General features: G+C 49.2%; 1 protein-coding gene across 7 annotated transcripts in view; it reads left to right on the plus strand.

The window, feature by feature from the left end:
* The window catches only part of PAX7 (paired box 7), a 148994-nt gene that overhangs the window by 60232 nt on the left and 63266 nt on the right, over positions 1–25496 (plus strand). For all 7 annotated transcript variants that reach the window (XM_064730688.1, XM_064730692.1, XM_064730689.1 and 4 more), the window contains exon 6: positions 417–616. In XM_064730688.1, coding sequence (XP_064586758.1) covers positions 417–616 — 200 coding nt within the window. The remainder of the gene's footprint in view (positions 1–416; positions 617–25496) is intronic.

Genomic DNA, 25496 nt, shown 5'->3' on the forward strand with positions numbered 1-25496 from the left:
AGGATTCCCATGGCTGAGGAATTGAGGTACTGGGATTCCAGGGTTCCCATGGCTGTGGAAACAGGGACTGGGATTCCAGGATTGTCATGGCTGTGGAATTGAGGGACTGGGATTCCAGGATTGCCATGGCTGTGGAATTGAGGGACTCCTTTTCTTAGATATTGGGAAGAAATTTCTCCCTGGAATGGATTTCCCAGAGATACCTGGGATGGTGGGAAGTGTCCGTGCCCACGGCAGGGATGGCACTGGGTGGATTTCGAGGCCTTTCTATCCCAAATTAGATTATTATTGCTGCTATTAATGAAGGAATGGGACCGGTTTGGGGCTAAGAATGATTTATTACTCAGATAAACACAATATTTTTCCCTGTGGGACTGAGCCCCCTCTCCTGATGCCCGTTTTCCCCCTCTCCTCAGGGAACCGCCTGGACGAGGGCTCGGATGTGGAGTCGGAGCCGGACCTGCCGCTGAAGCGGAAGCAGCGCCGCAGCCGCACCACGTTCACGGCGGAGCAGCTGGAGGAGCTGGAGAAGGCCTTCGAGAGGACCCACTACCCCGACATCTACACCCGTGAGGAGCTGGCCCAGCGCACCAAGCTCACCGAGGCCCGCGTGCAGGTAAGGCCCGGCCTAACCGCGTGCGGCCTAGTCTTAGGGTCTAAGGTCTAAGCCCGCGTGTTCCCCGGAGTAACTCTGTGCACTCCGGCTTAATCCTGCATATTCTGGTTTACCCTGTGCCACTCAGCCTAACCCTGTGCACTCCAGCCTAACCCCGCACTCCTCAGCCTAACCCCACTCTCCCCAGCCTAACCCTGGGCACCTCACCCTAATTCTGTACTCCCTGGCCTAACCTTGTGCACCTCAGCCTAACCCTGCAGAGCCCAGCCTAACCCCATGCATCCTGACCTAACCCCAGTCTCCCTAGCCTAACCCTACACAGCCCAGCCTAACCCCACGCTCCCAGGCCTAACCCTGGGCCCCTCTGCCTAACCCCGCACAGCCTGGCCTAACCCCATGCATCCCAGCCTAATCTCAGGCTCCCCAGCCTAATGTGTACATCCCAGCCTAACCCCACACTCTCCAGCCTAACCTCAGTCTCCCCAGCCTAACCGTGTGTACCCCAACCTAATCCTGCAATCCCCAGCCTTACCCTGCTCACCCCAGCCTAACCCCACTCTCCCTGGTCTAACCTCATTCTTCCTGGCCTAACCCTGTGCAGCCCAGCCTAATCCTGCTCTCCCTGGCCTAACCCCACTCTCCCTGGCCTAACCCTGCTCACCCCAGCCTAACCCCACTCTTCCTGGCCTAATCCTGCTCAACTCACCCTAACCCTGCTCTCCCTGGCCTAACCCCGCACAGCCCAGCCTAACCACGTCTCCCTGGCCTAATCCCACTCTCCCTGGTCTAACCTCGCTCTTCCTGGCCTAACCCTGCTCACCCCAGCCTAACCCCACTCTCCCTGGCCTAACCCTGCTCTCCCTGGCCTAACCCCACTCTCCCTGGCCTAATCCTGCTCAATCCACCCTAACCCTGCTCTCCCTGGCCTAACCCCGCACAGCCCAGCCTAACCACGTCTCCCTGGCCTAACCCCACTCTCCCTGGTCTAACCTCGCTCTTCCTGGCCTAACCCTGTGCAGCCCAGCCTAATTCAGCTCTCCCTGGCCTAACCCCACACAGCTCAGCTAACCCCACTCTCCTTGGCCTAACCCTGCACAGCCCAGCCTAACCCTGCTCTTCCTGGCCTAACCCTGCACAGCCCAGCCTAATCCCACTCTCCCCACCCAGAACGTGGCTGTTCCTTCTCTGCCTCGTCTTAACAGAGCAAAACCTTTCCTTGAGCGGGGTTCAAACAATCAAATTAAAGCAGATTTGTACTGGAGGCTTCCAGCTGGGCAGGGACACACCCAGTCATGGGATTCCTGCAATTTGATAAGGGTGATTAATTAGGATTTCTGACTGGTACAATAGGGTGTTCACTTGTCCCAGGAGTTCACCCCATGTCAGCCCCAAGGGCTTCTTGGCCCCATTTTCTTCTCAGATTGTGGTTGGAAAACAAAATGTTCTCCTTGGAAATATGGCTCGGCAGTTTTAGGGATGCGTCAGGAGGTTAATCATTGTCCTAAAATCTTGGGGAAATGTAGGAAAACCACCAGGAGCTATGTAACTCTGGGATGGTGCCCCACAGAGCTACAAATCATGGGGAAAATGATTTTTAGGCATCACGTCCCCTTGGAGAGGAGCTGGGAATGAGGCAGCTCCAAGGTGGGAGCCGAGGTCAAACCCAGCTCTGCCTCTGGGGTCGTGTCCAACTCCTGTGCATTCCCACGGATTCGGGGAGGCCCTCTGGATTTGGCCCCTGCAGCGGTACCAGCTGCAGGGTTTGCGTCCCCGTTGGGACTGGCAGCAAAAGTTTGGCATTTTCTCTTGGAGGCCATCCCTAGGAGGCTCAGGGGGGTGTTATTCCCTGCTGGAGCAATCCCACATTTCCCAGCCTGGCCCCGCGACGCAGATCGGATTCCGCGACGTTTGCAAGTTCCGCGTGTGAATTTTCAGACAAGTTTGGGGGATTTTTTTCTTTTCCCCCCTCCTTGGATCTCCGGGGAGCACAACAAGGGCTGGGGGGGAGGGAGAGCAGGAGATGGGAGGAGCGGGAAAGGGAGGGTTTGGAGCCGGGAATTCTGACATGGACACGATGAATGGCCCTGGTGGGAGCGGCACACAGAGCCCCTGATGTGTCCCACATAAAGCTGGGTCAGTGGTGTGTGCAAACAGCACCGGGATCAGGATCGGGGATAATGGGATCCCTCGGGAAGGGGCAGGGATTGAGGATTAGGGATTGGGAATTGGGGATTGGGGTCTGGGAGGGTCACAGCAGTGAGATGGGGACCCCCACAGTCCATGCTCCCAGCAGGAATCCTGGGCACTGTGGGAGCAGGGAAAGGCTCTCCAGGCTCTCTCCTGATGGAGAAACACTCCTGGAATGAGTTTTCCAAAGGAAAATGAACATTTCCTAAGGAAAATTAGCTTTTCCAAAGGAAAAGGGGGTTTTCCAAAGGAAAATGGGCTTTTCCAAAGAAAAATGGGCTTTTCCAATGCAAAATGAACATTTCCAAATGAAAACAGAGTTTTCCAAAGGAAAATGAACATTTCCAAAGGAAAATGGAGTTTTCCAAAGGAAAATGAGCATTTCCAAAGGAAAATGGGGGTTTCCAAAGGAAAATGGGCATTTCCAAAGGAAAATGAGCATTTCCAAACGAAAAGGGAGTTTTCCAAAGGAAAATGAGCTTTTCCATTGGAAAATGGGCTTTTCCAATGTAAAATGAGCATTTCCAAAGGAAAATTAACATTTCCAAATGAAAACGGAGTTTTCCAAAGGAAAATGAGCATTTCCAAAGGAAAATGGAGTTTTCCAAAGGAAAATGAGCATTTCCAAAGGAAAATGGGGTTTTCCAAAGGAAAATGGGCTTTTCCAAAGGAAAATGAGCATTTCCAAACGAAAAGGGAGTTTTCCAAAGGAAAATGGGGTCTTCCAAAGGAAAATGGGCTTTTCCAGAGGGAAATGAGCATTTCCAAGGGAAAATGAACATTTCCAAAGGAAAAAGGGGTTTTCCAAAAGAAAATTAGCTTTTCTGAAGGAAAATATGACTTTTCCAAAGGAAACTATGCTGGGTTTTCCTGGAGGTGTCAGGATAAGAATGTGCTCACCCAGGAACTGCCTTAGAGTTTTGAGGTTTTCCCCTCTGATGTTTTGGGGTTTTGGGTTTTCCCCACCTGGGAATGGGGGTGTCCCTTACTTCTCGTTAAGGATTTTTCCCAAAAAATTATCCAGGACTTCCAGTACTGTGGCAGGTGCTGTCACCTCCCTGCAGCTTCCTCCTGGGAAATCCTGGATTTTCCTGGAGCCACCATCCCTCTAGACTTGGCTGTGGAGACTGGAGAAGGAAATCCAGCACAACTTAGGCTGGTTTGACTTTGATCTTGGCCCAGGGAGTTCAGAAGTGTGGATTTGGTGGCCGTGTAGGATCAGGGATGTTTGGAGCCTGGGAAAGTGGCTCATTAAGGGAATGAAGCCACCCAGGGTTGGAATGTGTGAATTCCCCCCGTTTTGTTTTGCATGTTTTAGCCCTGATTGTGTAGGTGGGCACAAGCTGTTGAGCAGGGGATAGAAAATGGGTGTTCCTGTGGTAAATAATGGAAAAAGTGGGATTTTGAGGGAGAGCAGAGTTTAGGGAACACCATGGGATGGAGCATGAAGGATGATGAGGAGGAAGGGAAGAGCCCCAAAGCACCAGGGAGAGCGCAAACATTTCCCAAGGATCTGGGAGAACGAAGGGAAGAAGGACAACCAAAAAAAACTACAAAAACCCATTAATTAATTTTAAAATGCCCTTTTTCCCTGTCCCAAGCTGGGATCTCCCTGGGTGAGGAGGCTCCTGCCAGGGCTGTGCAGCAGCTGCTCTCTGAGGCACATTCCTGCTGCCTTGCTCATTCCAGCAGCCTGGCACGGGCGCCTCCTTCCCACCACCTGATTTTCTGGATATCAGGGCTGATCTTCCGCCGCCCCTTGGGATCTGCAAACATCGCTCAGCCAAGATCTTGTGCAAAAAAATTTAAAATAATAGCTCCACACAAAGATAAACCCACATGGGCACATCCAGCAGGGAAGCTTCCCCCACCTCGGGGGCTCTCTGCTGTCTTGATTGAGTTTTTAAGCCAAGAATTGAGTTTTGGATTAAAAATGGCTCCAGTGCAGCAGGGCCAGCTCAGAGCAGGGGTTGTTTATGAGGCATGGAGGGACAGGACACAGGGAATGGCTCTAAATTAAAAGAGGAACAGTTCAGATGAGATATCTGGCAGAAATTCCTCCCTGGGAGGGTGGGCAGGCCCTGGCACAGCATTCCCAGAGCAGCTGGGGCTGCCCCTGGATCCCTGGCAGTGCCCAAGGCCAGGCTGGATGGGGCTGGGAGCAGCCTGGGACAGTGGAAGGTGTCCCTGCCATGGCAGGGGTGGCACAGGAGGGGCTTTGAGGTCCCTCCAAGCCAAACCACCCCGGGATTCATTCTGTTATTCATTCCATGACTCATTCCATGATTCATTCCATGATTCCATGAAGGGCCTCGCCAACGTCTGCCCATCCTCCTCATCCCTGAGCTCCACGTGTGAGGTGGGGGCAGAGGCACAGAGGGGTTTGTGACCCCAAAGAGGGACAGGAGAGCAGCTGCCCCTCATCTGGTCCTTGTTCCACTCATCCCCTGAATCACGGCCGAGGCTGTGGCTTTCTTCCTGCATCAAATTCCTATTCCTATTCCTATTCCTGTCCCTGTTCCTATTCCTGTATCCTATTCCTATTCCTATTCCTATTCCTATTCCTATTCCTGTCCCTGTTCCTATTCCTGTATCCAATTCCTATTCTTATTCCTTCCTGTTCCTATTCCAATTCCTATTCCTACATCCTATTCCTGCACCTATCCCTCTTCCTATTCCTGTTCCTATTCTTCTTCCTGCATCCAATACCTATTCCTATTCCTATTTCCATTCCCACTCCCATTCCTATTTCTCTTCCTCTTCGTCTTCCCATTTGCATTCCTATTCCTATTCCTATTCCTATTCCTATTCCTATTCCTATTCCTATTCCTATTCCTATTCCTATTCCTATTCCTATTCCCGTTCCCGTTCCCATTCCCATTCCAGTTCCAGTTCCCGTTCCTGCTCCCGTTCCCATTCCCGTTCCCATTCCTGTTCCTGTTCCCATGCCCACTCCCGTTCCCTTCCCGTTCCCCTTCCCATTCCCATTCCCGTTCCCATTTCCATTCCTATTCCTATTCCTATTCCTATTCCTATTCCTATTCCTATTCCTATTCCTATTCCTATTCCTATTCCTATTCCTATTCCTATTCCCGTTCCCCATTCCCACTCCCACTCCCGCTCCCGTACTCGTTCCAATTCCCGTTCCCGCTCCCATTCTCATTCCCATTCCCACTCCCACTCCCGTACTCGTTCCAATTCCCGTTCCCGCTCCCGCTCCCATTCTCATTCCCATTCTCGCTCCCACTCCCATTTTCCCGCTCCCGCTTCCTTTCCCATTCCCGTTCCGTTCCGTTCCGTTCGGGGGAGCCGCAGGCGGTGTCCGCCCGTCCCGGCAGCTGTCGGGATAAGCGGAGCTGTCGGGATAACCGGAGCCCCGACGCGCTGACAGCTCCTAAACCCCCCGAGCCGGACGGGGCCGGGGCAGCCGCGGCGGCTCCGGTTTCCCGCGGGGTTCCGGCCGGGTCACGGCTGCGTTTGGGTGTTTGGGTGTTGGGGACGCGCATTCCAGCCCAGCCTTCCAGTGTGAACGGGTTAATCCCGGGCTGAGCCGAGCCAGGGATGAGCCCGAGCGGATTTCCGTGCGAATTCCAGGGATTTGTCGCTGTCCTGACTCAGGGAATGTCCTGGAGGAATTCTCACCCATCTGTGAGCTCCCCTTGCCGCCCTCCCTGCCAGAAAACAACCCGAGAATGTCCCGGGCATTAGGGAATTAACAGGAATTCTCTCCGTTCATTTAGCGGGAGCTTTGATTTTGATCTTGGGTGTTTTCTGGGATTTTTCACCCGTTTTTGTGATTATCTCACGGATGATGTCAAAGTTTTGATGTGGGGGAAAAAAACCCCAAAATTCTTAAAAGGGATTTTGTGACAACTTTGAAGCTTTTCTCTCTGGCATTCCTGGTGGAGGGACTTTTTCCCAGAACAATCCATTTCCCATAAACAACGGGGAATTTGTTTGTGGGGTGGAATCCACCAGGAAAATCCTTTTGGCAGGAGATTCTTCTGTAGGTGTAGAAATGACCTCTCCAAGCGATGTCAGTGTCACAAAAGCCACCAGGGCTGGCAGCCATGGGGCTGGGGAGCTGGAATTAATCCCTGTCCTGGACAATCCCAGTTGTGGAGTGGTTTTCCCAAAGCTGTTCCATTTTTAGAGTGGGTTACCAACAACGCTTGCTGCCTATTGCTGTTATTTCACCGGCAGGAAGAAATGGGAAGTAAAACAAAACTGTCCAAATTATCCACCTCTAACTTGGAGATTTCTCCATTGGGAATGTTTTCCACTTCTGACTTGGAGATTTCTCTATTGGCAATATTCCCTCGTGCAGAGGAAATATTTCCAAATATTCTCCTTCTTCTCCCAGTGCTGTGATTGAGCCAGAGATTGAAAATTTTACACCCAAAAAATCAGATTTCTCCTCCCAAAAGCCCCCAGAGAGTGTTTTTGGCTCCTCAGCTTCACCTGGGGTGATAAAAAGCCTTGGAGCAATTCTGGGATCTGGGAGCATTCCACAGAAATGTGGATTTTTGGGGATATTTCATTCAGCAGCACCTCGGCCCCACAAAAGGAATTCCATGGGTGGCTTCAGTATTGGTTAATTACAAATGTATTTATTTTTTGCTGTGAGGTAGGATTAGGAGAAAGGTAAAATAGGTTTTAAAATTAAATTAATAAATTATAAAACTATTTATTATTAAATTAATAAATTATTTTAAATTTAATAAATTAATGAATTTATTATTTAGTAATTAAAAGAAAGAGCAATAAGAATTAGGATGAAATTTTTAGAATACCTTTTTTGTTTCTTAACATTCCATTTGCATTTACATTCACCACACCGAGAAATTCCCTTTTCCATGGGAAGGGCAAAGATCAGCAGAAATCTTTCCCAGAGGATGCATGCCTGAATTGAATCTTTTTGCAAGCCTGGTTGCAGGAAGGATGAATTGGAATTGGAATGTGAAGGGAATGGGTGGGAAGGGGGAATGGGAATGGGAATGGAAGGGAATGGGAATGGGAATGGGAATGGGAATGGAATGGGAATGGAATGGGAATGCGGGAATGGGAATGGGAATGGGATTGGGAATAATGGGAATGGGAATGGGAATGAGAATGGTGGGAATGTGGGAATGGGAATGATGGGAATGGGGAATGGGAAATGGGGACGGGAATGGGAATGGGAATGGGAATGGGAATGGGAATGGGAATGGGAAATGGGAATGGGAATGGGAATGGGGAATGGGAATGGGGAATGGGAATGGGGAATGGGAAAATGGGAATGGGGAAAATGGGAATGGGAATGGGAATACGAATGGGAATGGGAATGGGAATGGGAAATGGGGAATGGGAATGGGGAATGGGAATGGGAATGGGGAACGGGAATGGAGGAATGGGAATGGGAATGGGGAAGGAATGGGAATGGAAATGGGAATGGGAATGGAAATGGGAATGGGGAATGGGAATGGCAATGGGAATGGGAATAAGAATGTGGACAGGAATGGCAATGGGAATGAGGAATGGGGAATGGGGATAGGAATGAGAATGGGAAATGGGGAATGGGAATGAGGAATGGGGAATGGGAACGAGGAATGGGAATGGGAATGGGAATGGGAATGGAAGAGAATGTGGATAGGAATGGGAATGGGCAATGGGAATGGAGAATGGGGAATGGGAATGGGGAATGGGGAATGGGAATGAGGAATGGGGAATGGTGAATGGGAACAGGAATGGGAATGGGGAATGGGGAATGGGAATGGGGAATGGGAACAGGAATGGGAATGGAGAATGGGAATGGGGAATGGGAATTCCCTGGAGGGAGGAAGGTTTAGGTGGGATTTTGGGAGGAAGTTCCTGGCTGAGAGCTGGGGAGGCCCTGGGAGAGCAGCTGGAGATCCCTGGAAGTGCCCAAGGCAGCTTGGAGCACCCTGGGCTGGTGGGAAGCGTGGAAATGGGAATGGGATCATCCTGAGGGTCTGTAGGGCCGGCTTATTTAGGGCAGGGAATCCACGACCCAAGGGGAGAATTTCACAGCAGAAAATGCTCCCTGGAGCCTGATCCTCATCCTTTGGTGGATGGAGGATCCTCTGATGGATGGAGGTGCTGCTAAACCCGGCCTGGCTGAGCCAGGAAGCAGCAGAATCTGCCCCTGGCACCTCCTGCAGCTCCCAGGGGTGCCAGCAACAAAGCTGGCCCCGAAATGTTCCAATGCAGCTCTTAAAGCATCCAGGTTGGGCTGCCAGGAGAAAAATACTGATGAAATATTTATTTAAGATAAATATATTTTTATATATTTAATAATATCTATATTATATATTATATATTATATATTATATATGTAGAAATAGATTTTTAATATATTTAATAATTTTTCTAAAATATTGCAATTTTCTCACAGCACCCAGCCCTTCCTGGTTGTTTGTCACCTTCCCCAAGTGCTAGCTCAGACCCAGGGATAATCAGGGAAGCAAACACAGGGAAGGGCTTAAAGTTTATATTTAATAATATTTAATATAAATTATAATAATTTCTATAAAGTTAAAATTTTATTTCTATTTAATACAACATTTTATTTATATTGTATATAAATAAATTATAATAATTTATAGAAAGTTTATATTTGAGTTTAGCAGCATCTCCTCTGCCAGCTGAAATCACTCCTGCCAAGGGAGTGATTACCAATGTATTTATTTTTTTGTTGTGAGGTAGGATTAGGAGAAATGTAAAGTAGGCTTAAAGTTTTAAAAGGGTATCTAGAAAAATTTATTAACAGTAATTAAAAGGAAGAGTAATAAGAATTAGAGGACAATTTTTAGAGTGCTTTTTTGTTTCCTTACATTACATGGTCTGAGGTGTGCTCAGATCCACGGTTAGACTGGGATAATCAGGGAAGCAAAACATAGGGATGTTTTTAAAGTTTATATTTTATTTGAATTTAATAAAAATTATAACAATTTATATAAAGTTTATATTTGATTTTAGCGGCATCTCCTCTGCCAGCTGAAGCCACCCTTGGCAAGAAGTGATTAAATTTTTAGAATACTTTTTTATTTCTTTACAGGGTTAGACAGGGATAATCAGGGAAGCAAAACACAGAGATGGACTTAAAGTTTATATTTAATTATATTTAATATAAATTATAATAATTTATATGAAGTTTATATTTGATTTTAGCAGCATCTCCTCTGCCAGCTGAAATCACCCCTGGCAAACAGAACTTGTAAAATGTGGAGCTGGAAAACACAGATGGCAAACAGTGGCCAAAAGCTGCTTTGTTCCCTGGCAATATTATTTTATTTATAAATATTATTAATTCTGTGCTGAGGGGTAAAGCTGGGCAAGGCAGGGTTTGGGGCTGGGAGATTTGGCCTGGCTTTAGGATGGCTCATGTGGAAGTGGAACCTCTATCCCATTCCCCTCATCCCATTCCCTGTTATTCCACTTTGCTCTATCCCACTATTCCCTCTATTCCCTGTTATCGCAGGGAATGGGATAACAGGGAATGGGATAGAGGGTAATGGGATGGAGGGGAGTGGGATAGAGGGAATGGGATAGGGAGGGATAGAGGGAATGGAAAGGGGTGGGATAGAGGAATGGGATAAGGATGGGATAGAGGGGAGAGGGGGAATGGGATAACCTAGACATTTTATAAAAGCATGGTTAACGAATACCTTTCAGTGCGGAATGGCATAACCCTATCCCATTCCCCTCCATCCCATTCCCCTCCATCCCATTCCCTCTATCCCATTCCCTCTGTCCCATTCCCTCTATCCCATTCTCTTTATCCCATTCCCTGTTATCCCATTTCCCCCTATTCCATTCCCCTCTATCCATCCCTCTATCCCATTCCCTCAATCCCATCCCTTATCCCTCCTACCTACCCCATTCCTCTCCCATTCCCTCATCCCATTCCCTTTTATCCCATTACCTCTATCTCACTCCCCCCATCCCATTCCCTTCTATCCCATTCCCTTTTATCCCATTCCCTCTCCCTTTATCCCATTCTATCCTTTCTATCCCACTCCCCCCATCCAATCCCTCTATCCCATCCCTCCCATCCCTTTACCATCCTATCCCATTCCCCTGTCAATCCCTGTTATCCCATTCCCTCTAATCTCATTCCCCTCTATCCCACTCTCCCCTATCCCATTCCCTGTTATCCCATTCCCCTCAACCCCATTTCTTTCTATCCCATTCCCCCCTATCCTACTCCCCTCTATCCCAGTCCCCCCTATCCCCTTCCCCCTTATCCCATTCCCTTGAGGAAATTTTTAAGCAACACTGCAGCCCTAGAGAAACCAATGTCCCAATGAAATATTTCCTTGCTCACAAGAGTTTGTTTAACCAAAACCAGGTGGTTTCCCCAAAAAACCCCTCCTCACCTGTTCACTGCAATCCTACAAACAGCTGCCACCTCCAGGAGCTGGGATGTGCCGGCAGAAATTCAGGCTGAATTCCCTGGATAATCTCATTTGTGAGGAGCCATTTGTTCTGCTCCACTAACCTGGTTTAGAATGGAATATTTCATATTATTTATCTCCACCACATCACCCACCAGAGGAGGAGGCTCAGCACTGAACCAGAGCAGGGACAGCAGAAAAAACCCAAAGGGTTCCCAAATCTGGGTGTCCTGCTGGGAACTTTTTTCCTGTTCTCTCAGGAATCATCTCAGTGGCCTTGGTGATGCTCCCACGTCCCTGGTGTCACAGCCAGCACAGGAAATGTCCCCACTGTGGTTTTATGGGATTTAGGGGATCCCACATGGAAGGGTGGAGCAGGGAATATCCTTGGGGTCTCCCCAGCTCCTCCCTAAAACTCCCCTGTATCCCCTGAATTCCAGATTTTGGTAAGATGGACAACGCCCTGCTCTGTTTTGGGAGAGGCCCTGACCTGGCAAAATCCCCTTGGAATCCCCCATGGAATATTTGGGGTATTCTGACCCAGCAGAATCCCCTTTTTCCAGCTGGGAAAGACCCTCAACTGTTCCTATAGAATATTTGGGGTGTCCTGAGGCAGAATCCCCTTTCCCCAGCTGGGAAGGGCTCTCGGCCCACCCTATGGAACATTTGGGGTGTCTTGATCCCCATACCCAGCAGAATCCCTTGTTCCACCTGGGAAGGGCTCTCGGCCCACCCTATGGAATATTTGGGGTGTCTTGATCCCCATACCCAGCAGAATCCCCTTTCTCCAACTGGGAATGTTCTCAGCCAACCCTGTGGAATATTTGGGGTGTCCTGAGGCCCTGGGCTGGGAGAATCCCTTTGTTTCACCTGGCAAAGGCCCTCAGCTGATCCTATGGAATATTTGGGGTGCCCTGAGGCAGAATCCCCTTTTTCCAGCTGGGAAGGGCCCTCAGCCCACCCTATGAAATATTTGGGGTGTCTTGATCCCCATACCCAGCAGAATCCCCTTTCCCAGCCGGGAAAGGCCCTCAGCCAAACCTGTGGAATATTTGGGGTGTCCTGATCCCCTGACCCAGCAGAATCCCCTTTCCCCAGCCGGGAAAGGCCCTCAGCCAAACCTGTGGAATATTTGGGGTGTCCTGATCCCCATACCCAGCAGAATCCCCTTTCCCAGCCGGGAAAGGCCCTCAGCCAAACCTGTGGAATATTTGGGGTGTCCTGATCCCCTGACCCAGCAGAATCCCCTTTCCCCAGCTGGGAAAGGCCCTCAGCTGACCTTTTGGAATATTTGGGATATGTTGAGGCCCTGACCCAGCAGAATCCCCTTCCCCAGCTGGGAAGAGCCCTCAGCTGACCCCATGGAACATTCTGGGTGTGCTGAGGCCATAAAAGAGCCTTTCCCACCTGGTTCCTGCAGCCCCTGAGCACAAACAGGTGCTGCAGCTCCTTGGCTTTCCCAGCCCTGTTTCCATTTATTTCCTCATCCACCCCATCCATCTTTCTCCCACATCAAGTCCTGATTAGGCTGAGCAGGAGCACAACAGGGTTTTTTTTTCCCCTCCCACAGGAGGCTCTTTTTGACCTTCCTTTCCTCTCCTTGTCTGACAAATTGTGGGAGCTGACCCAGAGCTGGGATAATTCGCTCCAGCCCCATCCTGGCAGGCAGCTGCTCCAGCAGGGTGTCTGGGTTTGAAAAGACAGGTGTGTGCTGAGGAAGGCAGGAAGGTCCCCTGAAATGGAAAATGTGAACCCTCTCCCCCTCTGAACTGTTATAAATTTGAAATTAAGAGGCTCTCAGGTAAAGATATGAGAACAGGAATAACAGTTCTTTACTAGAGAAGAAAAATTTTAAAACAAACGAAACAAAAACAAATTAAAAACCAATGTAATAATACAAAACAACACTGACAGAGTCAGAACAGGAGCTGTGTGTCAGGGTGGTGGCACAGTCCCATCCCATGGTGGCTCAGCCCACCCTGCAGTGCCAGCTGTGGTTCTGCTGGAGCAGGGATCCTGGGGTGTGACCGTGTTCACAGGGCTCTGAGGATGAGGGAAGAGATGAGGATCTGACTCCATGTTTCAGACGGCTGATTGATTATTTTATTATATATATTATATTAAAACTATACTAAAAGAATAGAAGCAAGGATTTCATCAGAAGGCTGGCTAAGAATAGAAAAGGAAAGAATGATAACAAAGGTTTGTGGCTCGGACTCTCTGTCCCCACCAGCTGACTGTGATTGGCCATTAATTGGAAACAACCACATGAGACCAATCCCAGATGCACCTGTTGCATTCCACAGCAGCAGATAATCATTGTTTACATTTTGTTCCTGAGGCCTCTCAGCTTCTCAGGAGGAAAAATCTTTTAAAAACAATTTTTCATAAAAGATATCTGTGACACTGGAGAAGGGTGGAGTTTTCCTCTGCAGCTCCAGGGCTGCTGCAGATGGGCCTGGGCTCCCTCTGGCCATGCAGGGAGCACAAAGCTGCTCCTCTGGCAATGCAGGGGGCAAAGGCTGCCCTGGTGTCCCAAAATCTCAGATTATATCCAGGGAGGAATGCTTGGCTCCTCCCCTGGGCGGAGCATCTCCCCATGGGATGCTGGGATTGGATCAGCCCTGCAGGGACACTCACTGGCCATGGACAGCAGAGATCTCCTGGAGGATTGGTTGTGGAAGAGATAAAGAAAACTACCCAATTATAGAATTTAACTGCCCCACAGATGGGAATAGAACACACAGCCCCATTTCCAGCCTAAGACACAGAGATGGGTGGCCTGGGGGCTATCCAGGGTATTCAGGATATTCAGGATATCCAGGATATTTAGGATATTCAGGAGCATGTCTGAGCAAGGTGCAGTGGCACAAGGACTCCTTGGGTATCTCCATCCCAGATTTTTCCATCTGATCTCTGCTCCCCCTCAGCAATGCCAGGTGGTTTCTAGGACATATTTCTTTCTTTAAGGCATTATTTGGGAACTGATCCATGGGGAAAACCCCGAAAGCAGCAGGTACAGCTCCTCTGCTCTTAGGAAGAACCAGCAGCTGCTGATTTTCCTGCTGCTGATTCTTCCCCCAGCCCTTTCCCCAAGCGCTGGCCCCAAATTCTGGATTGGTTCTGTAGGGTCTGGGAAGGGAGTTTGGGGTTTTTTCAGTACGATTTGAGAAAGGAATTTGGGGTTGGTTCTGCAGGATTTGGGGAAAGGAGTTTGGGGTTGGTCCTGCAGTGTCTGGGGAAGAGATTTTGGGGTTGGCTCTGCAGTGTCTGGGGAAGAGATTTTGGGGTTGGCTCTGCAGGATTTGGGGAAGAGATTTTGGGGTTGCTCTGCAGGATTTGGGGAAGAGATTTTGGGGTTGTTTCTGCAGCATCTGGTGAAGGGAGTTTGGGGTTTTTTCAGTAGGATTTGGGGAGGAAGTGTGGGGTTGGTTCTGCAGGATTTGGGAAGGGAGTTTGGGGTTGGTTCTGCAGGATTTTGGAGAGAGATTTTGGGTTTTGTTCTGCAGGATTTGGGGAAGGGAATTTGGGGTAGCCCTGCAGGATTTGGGGAAGGGAGTTTGGGGCTGTTTCTGCAGATTTGAGGAAAGGATTTTGGGGTTGGTTCTGCTGCAGATGGGGAAGAGAGTTTGGGGGTTTTCAGCAAGATTTTGGAAGGGATTTTGGGTTTGGTTCTGAAGGATTTGAGGACAGGAGTTTGGGGTTGGTTCTGCAGGATTTGGGGAAGGGAATTTGGGGCTCGTTCTGCAGGATTTGAGGAAAGTAGTTTGGGGTTGGTTCTGCAGTGTCTGGGGAAGAGATTTTGGTGTTGGTTCTGCAGGATTTGCAGAAGGGAGTTTGGGGCTGTTTCTGCAGATTTGAGGAAAGGATTTTGGGGTTGGTTCTGCTGCAGTTGGGGAAGAGAGTTTGGGGGTTTTCAGCAAGATTTTGGAAGGGATTTTGGGTTTGGTTCTGCAGCATTTGAGGACAGGACTTTGGGTTTGGTTCTGCAGTGTCTGGGGAAGAGATTTTGGCGTTGGCTCTGCAGGATTTGGGAAGGGAGTTTGGGGCTGTTTCTGCAGATTTGAGGAAAGGATTTTGGGGTTGGTTCTGCAGCATTTGAGGAAAGGAGTTTGGGGTTGGTTCTGCAGGATTTGAGAAAAGGAGTTTGGGGTTGGTTCTGCAGTGTCTGGGGAAGAGATTTTGGTGTTGGTTCTGCAGGATTTGCAGAAGGGAGTTTGGGGCTGTTTCTGCAGATTTGAGGAAAGGGTTTTGGGTTTGGTTCTGCAGTGTCTGGGGAAGAGATTTTGGGGTTGTCTCTGCAGGATTTGGGAAGGGAGTTTGGTGTTGGCCCCCAAGGTGTGGGAACCCTTCTCTAAGCAGAGCCTCAGAGAAACCTCCCCGGCAGCTCCCAGCCTTCCTCCTCTCCCTCCTCTCCCTCCTCCGTGCGGCTGCGGCGGGCCAGGCTCCACGCCAGGCTCGCCATGGTGTAACAGGATCCCGTGGCAGGGAATCTTTCGGGGCTGATAAACCCCGAGCAGGCGGGAACTGAAGGCAGGTTCCCTTTGAAGTGCACCTCGCATTACAGCGAGCTGCTCCAGCCTCGGGATTTCAACCACCAATAAAATGATTTATGAGCATAAAAGGCCCCAGCCACCTTTGAGCTGGGGGAAGGGAAGGAATTGCAAACGTCATTAGCTGCAGAGGCTCTGCTTTTTCTTCTCGGGGTTAGGAATGAGGGGCAGAATGGGCCTGTTTAGGCGATAAAATGAAAAACTAAAATTTAATTTATTAACAATAAATTAAATAATAAAACACTTATTATGTATAATAATATATATATTATATATAGCAACATTAAACTACTTTATTAAAATAAATGAAATAAAATATTTATAATATATAATAACATAGATTATCTATAATAATATTAAAATACTTTGTTAACAATAAATAAAATAATAAAATATTTATAATAAATCATAATATAGATTATCTATAATAATATTAAAATACCTTATTAACAATAAATAAAATAATAAAATAATCTATTTATAAGATATAAAAATATAGAATAGAATACAGAATATAATATAGAATATAATGATATATTGATATAATTTATTAACAATATGGCACATGCTCGTGGGGCTGCAGTCTCCAGCCAGGCTCGGTGGGAAGAGCTGCTTTCACCTCCTGGGAACCTCTTTTGGTGCAGGTGGATTTTTTAATGTTATAATTTTTCATTTGTTTGGCTCCAGCAAACACCAAGGTCTTGCACTGACTCTGGCACCTTCCGTAGTGAATCTCAGCTGGCTGAGTGTGGAAATGGCCCAAAACGTGAAAAAATAGGGGCTTTATCCTCAGTTTAACCTGTGTAAGGACTCAAATTGGCTGATTTCAATCCCAAAAGCAACAGTTTTCCTGGAGTCACAGGAGGAGCGTAATTAGGAACTGGATTTCCTGGCTGATAATCCTCTCCCTTGGAGTTTATCTTCCCTTTCTTCTCCAACACTGCAGAGCAAAAAGGCTCATCCCCAGGGTGGCTCTACCTGGCTGTAAAGGGATCCCGAGGATCCTTTTATCTCCGATAAAACAAAGGAATGACACCGGGTGGGGGAGGCAGGGCGGGAGGCGCCGCTCTCGCACAGGTGGATTTTAATCCCGAACAGATTGAAAGCGTAAATGAGACAAAAATCCCCTCACACGGGGCATGAAACGGCACAAATCTGTTCCGAGCTGTGTTTTGATCACACAAATCAGACCCCAGGGCAGCCAAATCCTCCTGTCCCACCTTAGAACATCTCACTCCACATCTTCTCCCACCTCATCCCAGCTGCATTTGCAGTCTCTGGCTCTTGGTTGGGAAAAGGAAAAGAACTTTCCCACCCTTGGGGAGGTCAGAAATCGCTGGGGTGGCTTTGGTGCCTTCCTCTTCCTCTCTCTGTGCCTGGATTCGGATCTTGGCCCTGGTTTTGCTTCAGGTGCTGGATTTTGATGTGCTGATCTCTGCACTGGGATCTTGATCTTTGTGGGGTGGCTCTTCCTGCCCCAGCCTTTTCCTCTGCAAAGAAAGGTTTATTCCTCTTTTTTCCTCTGCAAAGAAAGGTTTATTCCTCTCCTCTTCCTCTGCAAAGAAAGGTTTATTCCTCTCCTTTTCCTCTGCAAAGAGAACATTTCTCTCCTTCTCATCTAAAAGATTTATTTCTCTTGTTTTCCTCTGCAAGGGGGTTTCTTTCTCTCCTTTTCCTCTGCAAAAACAAAGTTTATTTCTCCTCTTTTCCTCTTCAAAGAGGTTTCTTTCTCTCCTTCTTCTCTGCATAGACAAGGTTTGTTTCTCTCCTTTTCCTCTTCAGAGGTATTTTTCTCTCTTTTTCTCTACAAGGAGGTTCATTCCTGTCTTTTCCTCTTCAGGAGGTCCCTTTCTCTCTTTTTCCTCTGCAAAGACATGATTTCTTTCTCTCCTTTTCCTCTGCAAAGACAAAATTTATTTCTCCTCTTTTCCTCTTCAAAGAGTTCCCTTTCTTTCCTTCTTCTCTTCAAAGACAAGGTTTATTCCCCCCCTTTTCCTCTGCAAAGGGAAGATTTCTCCTCCTTTTCCTCTGCAAGATTTGTTTTTCTCCTTCTCCTCTACAAAGTTTATTTCTCCTCTTTTCCTCTTCAAGGAGGTTCCTTTCTCCCTTTTTCCTCTGCAAAGACAAGATTTCTTTCTCTCCTTTTCCTCTTCAGAGGTTCCTTTCTCTCTTTTTCTTCTGCAAGGAGGTTTATTTCTCTCTTTTCCTCTTCAAGGAGTTCCTTGCTCTCCTTCTCTGCAAAAGCAAAGTTTGTTTCTCTCCTTTTCCTCTTCAAAGAGGCGTCTTTCTTTCTTTTTCTTTGCAAGGAGAACATTTCTTCCTCTCCTTTTCCTCTGCAAGGAGATTTATTCCTCTCTTTGCCCTTCAAAGAGGTTTCTTTCTCTCCTTTTCCTCTGCTAAGACAATGTTTTTCTCCTTTTTTCCTTTTCAAAGAGGTTTCTTTCTCTCCTTTTCCTCTGCAAGGAGAACATTTCTCTCCTTTTCCTCTGCAAAGATCAAGTTTATTTCTCCTCTTTTCCTTTTCAAAGAGGTTTCTTTCTCCCATTTTCCTCTCCAAAGACAAGGATTATTTCTCTCCTTTTACTCCAAAGACAAGGTTTATTCCTCTCCTTCTCCTCTCCAAATACAAGGTTTATGTCTCTCCTTTTCCTCTGCAAAGACAAGGTTTATTTCTCTCCTAAGCACCAGAAATCCCCAAGCTGTGGCAGTGGAAGGCAGTGACAGTTCAGGAGCAGAGCAGTCCCACAGCCCCAATTCCACACTGGAATTTCCACCCATGCAGGACCAAAAAAGACCCGGGGGATCCTCTTTGCATGACCAGGGCACACAAAAGGTTATTTAGGTTATTCCTTTATTCCTTTGTGCTGCTCCCCGCTCCCAGAACCTTCCATGGACAGGGCTGGATGAATGCAAAGTGCTCGGGGTCCATTCAGGGCTGTCCCCTCAGCCCTGTCCCAGATTTGGGGTGTTTGGGTGCCAGGAGCCGCGGCCCCGCTGGCCCCGCTGGCCCGGAGCTCGCAGGATGGGGGTGACCCATTTCTGTCACCCTCTGAGGGCTCTGGGCAGGCAGGGCTGGGTGCCAAGGACCTGCCAGGGCCCCACAAACCTCCCAGAGCTCACTGGCACCACGAAGGGAGCCGGGGGGCTCTGGTGTTCGTGGTCTGAAAGGCAGCGGGAAATGGGGCCTGGCCGGGCCTGGGGCCTGCCTGAGGCACCGTGGGCCCGGAGAGGGGCTTGGTAAAATGGGGCCAGAGCAGCCCAGGAACCCCAGAGCAACCCCAGGAACCCCACAGTGACCCCAGAGCAGCCCAGGAACCCCACAGCAACCTCAGGAACCCCAGAGTGATCCCAAAGTGATCCCAGAGCAGCCCAGGAACCCCAGAGTGATCCCAGAGCAACCTCATGAACCCCTGAGTGATCCCAGAGCAGCCCAGGAGCCCCAGAGTGACCCAAAAGCAACCCCAGGAACCCCAGAGTGACGCCAGAGCGGCCCAGGAACCCCACAGCAACCTCAGAAACCCCAGAGCAACCCCAAAGTGATCTCACAGGGAACCCCAAAGCAATCCCAGAGCAACCCCAGAGTGACCCCAGAGCACCACAGGAACCCCAGAGCAACCTCAGGAACCCCACAGCAACCTCAGGAACCCCAGAGTGATCCCAAAGTGATCCCAGAGCAGCCCAGGAACCCCAGAGTGACCCCAGAGCAGCCCAGGAACCCCAGAGTGACCCAAAAGCAACCCCAGGAACCCCACAGTGACCCCAGAGCGGCCCAGGAACCCCACAGCAACCTCAGAAACCCCAGAGCAACCCCAAAGTGATCTCACAGGGAACCCCAAAGCAATCCCAGAGCAACCCCAGAGTGTCCCCAGAGCACCACAGGAACCCCAGAGCAACACCAGGAATGAGGAACAGATCCAGGGAGCCCCACAGCAAACCCGCAGCAAGCCCAGAAACAGGAAACAGATTCCAGGAACCCCAGAGCAACCTCAGAGTGACACCACAAACAGGGAACAGATCTGGGGAACCCCAGAGCTACCCAGGAACAGAGAACAGATCCAGAAACCCCACAGCAATCACACAGGGAACCCCCAAGTAATGCCAGAGCAACCCCAGGAATGGGGAACAGATCCAGAGAACCCCAGAGCAACCCCAGAAACCAGGAACAAATCCAGGGAACCCTAGAGCATCCCAGAAATGGGGAGAAGATCCAGAAACCCCACAGGGAACACCTCAATAACCCCAGAGCAACCCCAGGAATGGGGAACAGGTCCAAGAACCCCAGAGCAACACCAGGAACAGGAAACAGATCCAGGAACCCCAGAGCAGCCCCACAGGGAACCCCAGAACAACCCCGAACAACCCCAGAGCTCTCTAGAAATGGGGAACAGATCCAGAAACCCCAGAGAAACCCCAGAGCGGCTCCAGAAATGGGGAACAGGTCCAGGGAACCCCAGAGCAACCCCACAAATGGGGTTTGATCAAACAGCCTCCACAGCACCCCAGAAAGGGGGAACAGATCCAGGGACCCCAAACCAACCCTGAGGGGAAGCTCAGAGGACCCTCCCCAGCAGGCAGGAAGGGGAGGCAGAATGCCCTGGCTGAAATTTGCCTTTTCCTGTAAGAACAATGCCCAGGAATGGGGAACTGTTTGTAGGGAACTTGATAGAAAAGTGCCCACTTTGAGATTGGGATCCTGTTTGGGGCTTGTGGGACCGCGGTTCTGTGGCGTCTGGGAAGGGAGTTTGGGGTTGGTTCTGCAGGATTTGGGAAGGGAGTTTGGGGTTTTTTTCAGCAAGATTTGGGGGAGTTTGGAGGTGTCTGTGCAGTGTTTGGAGAAGGGAATTTGGGGTTGGCCCTGCAGGATTGGGGAAGGGAGTTTGGGGTTTTTTCAGTAGGATTTGGGAACGGACTTTGGGGTTGGTTCTGCAGCATCTGGAGAAGGGGGTTTGGGGTTGATTCTGCAGGATTTGGTGAAGAGAGCTTGGGTTTTTTTCAGCAGGATTTGAAGAAGGATGTTTGGGGTTGGTTCTGCAGGATTTGGGAAGGGAGTTTGGGGTTGGTTCTGCAGATTTAGGGGAGTTTGGGGTTTGTTCTGCAGAATTTGGGGAAGGGAGTTTGGGGGTTTTTCAGCAGTATTTGAAGAAGGGAGTTTGGAGTTGGTTCTGCTGCAGTTGGGGAAGAGAGTTTGGGGGCTGGTTCTGCAGGATTTTGGAATGAATTTTGGGTTTGGTTCTGCAGGATTTGAGGAAAGGAGTTTGGGTTTGGTTCTGCAGCACCTGGGGAAGAGATTTTGGGGTTTTCTCTGCAGGATTTGGGAAGGGAGTTTGGGGTTTTTTCAGTAGGATTTGGGAAGGGAGTTTGAGTTTAGTTCTGCAGGATTTGGGAAGGGAGTTTGGGGTTGGTTCTGCAGGATTTGGGAAGAGAGTTTTGGGTTGGCCCCCAAGGTGTGGGAACCCTTTTGTAGCCCAGCTCCTGTTCTGAGGCTGAGCAGCTTGGGAACCTGATGGAAGGGGGGAAGGTTTCCCCCACTCCTGATTTTTGCTCAGTTTTTTCCCATTGCTGTGAAATTCAATCGTGTTTTGCAGCTCTTGAGGCCTCCCAGAGCCCAGCAGCTGTGTTCTCATCTGGCCTGAAAGCTTATCCTCGTGAACCCCGAACAGAACAGACCTGAGAGCTCTCTGTGCTGAAATGGAGCAAACCCAGCCCACCAGGCAGCTTGGGCAGCTCTTTTTGCTCTGCAGAAAGGAGATTTTCCTCGATAAAACACTCAGGAAACACTTTTTACCCTGCAGAAAGGAGACTTCCCCCAATAAAACACTTGGGAAACCCTTTTTACCCTGCAGAAAAGAGATTTCCCCTGGTAAAATATTGGGAATCACTTTTTACCCTATAAAAGGAGATTTCCCCAATAAAACATTTGGGAAACCCTTTTTGCTCTGCAGAAAAGGGATTTCCCCTGGTAAAACACTTGGGCAGCCCCTTTTACCCTACAGAAAGGAGATTTTCCCCATTAAACACTTGGGAAACCCTTATTGCTCTGCAGAAGGAGATTTCCCTCAATAAAATACTCGGGAATTTCTTTTTATCCCACAGAAATGGGATTTCCCCCAGTAAAACACTTGATAAACCCTTTTTACCATGCAGAAATGGGATTGCTCCTGATAAAACATTTGGGAAACCCTTTTTACCCTCAGAAAGGAGATTTCCCCAATGAAATGCTGAGGAAACCCTTTTTTCCCTGCAGAAAAATTATTTCCCCTGATAAAACACTTGGGAATCTCTTTTTATCCTGCAGAAAGGAGATTTCTCCAGTGAAACACTTGGGAAACCCTTTTTACCTGCAGAAAGGAGATTTCCCCAGTGAAACATTTAGGAAACTCTTTTTACCCTGCAGAAATGGGATTGCTCCCAATAAAACATTTAGGAAACCCTTTTTACCCTGCAGAAAGGAGATTTCCCCAGTGAAACACTTGGGAAACCCCTTTTGCTCTGCAGAAGGAGATTTCCCTCGATAAAATGCTTAGGAATCTCTTTTTATCCTGCAGAAATGGGATTGCTCCCAGTAAAACATTTAGGAAACCCTTTTTACCCTGCAGAAAATTAATTTCCCCCAATAAAACACTTGGGAAACTCTTTTTACCCTACAGAAAGGAGATTTCCCCAAAAAAACACTTAGGAAACCCTTCTTACCCTGTAGAAAAGGGATTTCCCCCCAGTAAAACCCTTGTGAATCCCTTTTAACCCTGCAGAAATGGGATTTCCCCCAATAAAACATTTTGGAAACCTTTTTTACCCTGCAGAAATGCAGATTTCCCCCAGCAAAACCCACCAGGAATGCCAAACCCCTAAGAGCACATCCCATAAATCGGGGGTTGTGTGAGTTACCCCAAATTCTGGGTAAATCTCCGTTCTGGGGTTCAGCAGCAGGAATTGCAAAAGCTCCTCTGGAGCCTCGCAGGTGAAGCAGCAGAGCTGAGCTCAGCTTTGCCCTGGTGTTTAGGCTGGGTTTATTTTAATGCAGAGGTTGCAGCACCGTTCTGGGCTGGCTGCAGAACTCTTGGTGATGCCTTGGGAAGGCTGAGCTAGAACAGAGACTGGACAGAGCTGAAAAATAAAATAGGGATTTATTGAAAGGATCTCCTCAAGGGGTCCACCTTGGGCAGCACAAGAGCCCAGCCAGGGCTGCACCCAGGATGAACCAAAATGGTACAGAATGAACCCAAAATGGTCACAAAATGAACTCAAGATGAACCAAAATGGTCACAAAATGGACCCAAAATGTCACAAAATGAGTCCAAGATGAACACAAAATGGTACAAAATGAACCAATATCGTCACAAAATGCACGACCACTCATGGGGTCTCTCACTTTTATAAGTTCTGCTCCATTTGCATCTTGCAGTTCATTGTCCCATTCCAGCTTTACCCCATGCAGTCCCATCCTTGTTTCTCCCTCCATCCCACGGTGTTTGTGCTCCTGGGCTGAGATTTGGATCATTTGTCCTTGGTGCCAGCAGAGCAGGAATTGTTTTGTCTCCCTGCTCTGTGCAGAGCTCACCATGCCCTGATGGGAGCCCAGACCCGCACACTAAAACAGCACAGAATGTGAAAAGCAGAAAATTTAAACCTGAGATATCAGCACAGAATGTGAAACATAGAAAAGCTGAACCTGAAATATCAGCACAGAATTTGAAAAACTAAAAATCTAGAAAAATTTAGAAAATCTAAACCTGAGGCATCGGTGGCAAAGCGTTTTGGGGCTGGTGCCAGCACAGAGCTCGGTGCAATCCCATGCACACCGAGGCTGGAGAAGCTGGGGAAGCTTTCAGGGCTGTTATCCCGAGGTGTGTCCATCTCTGTGCAGAGCTGTGCTGTGACTCAGCTGTACAAGGGCACTGCTTGCAGCCCTGCTAACCCTGCCTGCTCCGGGGGTTTGCTTGCCCCGTGTCCTTACTTCCCATCCCTAAAATAAAGCCCAGACCCACACACTAAAGCAGAACAGGACCTGAAAAATATAAAATCTGAACCTGAGGCATCATTGCAGGCAGGGCAGGGCTCTGAGAGGAGCCAGCCCCGATCTCCCTGCAGGGCGGGTCTATCTCTCGAGCTTGTCTAACACCGCGAGCACGATGCTAATCTGGCCATTGATCCCTCCTAACAGTGCCGCTATTATGGTCCTTAATCCTCCGGCAGAATTCCCAGCCTCGCAGATAACCGGGAGGGCCAGGTGGCAGCGGGGCATCTCCCTGGGATGGACTTTTCGGGAAGGCACAAACCCCACTGTGGGTGTGGGACCTCAGTTTGGGAAGGACCTTGAGATGCTTGAGTGCATCCAGAGGAGGCAACGAGGCTGGAGAGGGGCTGGGAGCACAAATCCTGTGAGGAACAGCTGAGGGAGCTGGGGATGCTCAGCCTGGAGAAAAGGAGACTCAGGGGTGACCTTATCACTCTCTAGAACTTTCTGAAAGGTGGTTGTAAGCAGGTGGGGTTGGGCGCTTTCTCCAGGCAGCACTGACAGAAACAGAGGACACAGCCTCAAGCTGCACCAAGGGAAATATAGATTGGAAATTAGGAAAAGTTTTTTATGGAAGGATAAAGTGATAAAGTTCTGGAATGTTCTGCCAGCGGAGGTGATGGAATCACCATCCCTGGGTGTGTTTAACAAAGCCTGGATGTGGCTTTGGGTGCCAGGGTTTAGTCAAGGTGCTGGGCTGGGTTGGACTCCATGATCTTGGAGGTCTCTTCCAACCTGGTGATTCTGAGAATTTGAGGGAATTCTGTGAATTCTCTGAATTTTGAGGATTCCAGGAACCGGGGAGGTGGTGGAGTCACCATCCCTGGATGTGACACTGGGTGCCAGGGTTGAGTTGAGGTGTTGGGCTGGGTTGGACTCGATGATCCTGAAGGTCTCTTCCAACCTGGTCGTTCTGTGAATCCCTGTCCACCCCCACAGCTGGGAGCAGCATCCACCCAAAATCCTGGGGGGGTCCACCCAAAATCCTGGGAGGATCCACCCAAAATCCTGGGGGGGACAGGGACGGGGATTTGGGGTCAGCCAGGAGAGGGAAGTGAGGAGGGTTGGTGAGCATTCACCTCCACACTCCAGGGTGAAGGACCTACCATGGTCCAGGAGCAGCTCGAGCCTGGGCTTGGCTTTGGTCAGAAGGTGCTGCTGGTGGGTGTGACAGGCAGAGTTCAGGTGTGACCTGCAGGGTCCTGTCCCCCAGGTGTGACAGGGAGAGCTCAGGTGTCACCCATGGGGTGTTCTCTGTCCCCCAGGTGTGACAGGCACAGCTCAGGTGTCACCCATGGAGTGTTCTCTGTGTTCTCTGTCTCCCAGGTGTGACATACTTTGCTCACGTGTCACCCACGGTGTGTTTCCTGTCCCCTCAGGAGTGGCTTTTCCTGTCCCCAGGTGTGACAGGCACAGCTCAGGTGTCACCCATGGAGTGTTCTCTGTGTTCTCTATCTCCCAGGTGTGACATACTTTGCTCACGTGTCAGCTGTGGGATGTTTCCCATCCCCCCAGGTGTGCCAGGCATTACTCCGGTGTCACCTGTGGGGTGTTTTCTATCCCCCAGGTGTGACAAACATTGCTCGGGTGTCACTCACGGGGTGTTCTCTGTCCCCCAGGTGTGCCAGACATTGCTAAGGTGTCACCCACGGGGTGTTCTCTGTCCCCCATGTGTAACATGCATTACTCAGGTGTCAACCACCACAGTGTTTTCTGTCCCCAGGATGTAC

Source organism: Zonotrichia leucophrys, chromosome 21, assembly GCF_028769735.1.
Source record: "Zonotrichia leucophrys gambelii isolate GWCS_2022_RI chromosome 21, RI_Zleu_2.0, whole genome shotgun sequence".
Taxonomy (NCBI): Eukaryota; Metazoa; Chordata; class Aves; order Passeriformes; family Passerellidae; genus Zonotrichia; species Zonotrichia leucophrys.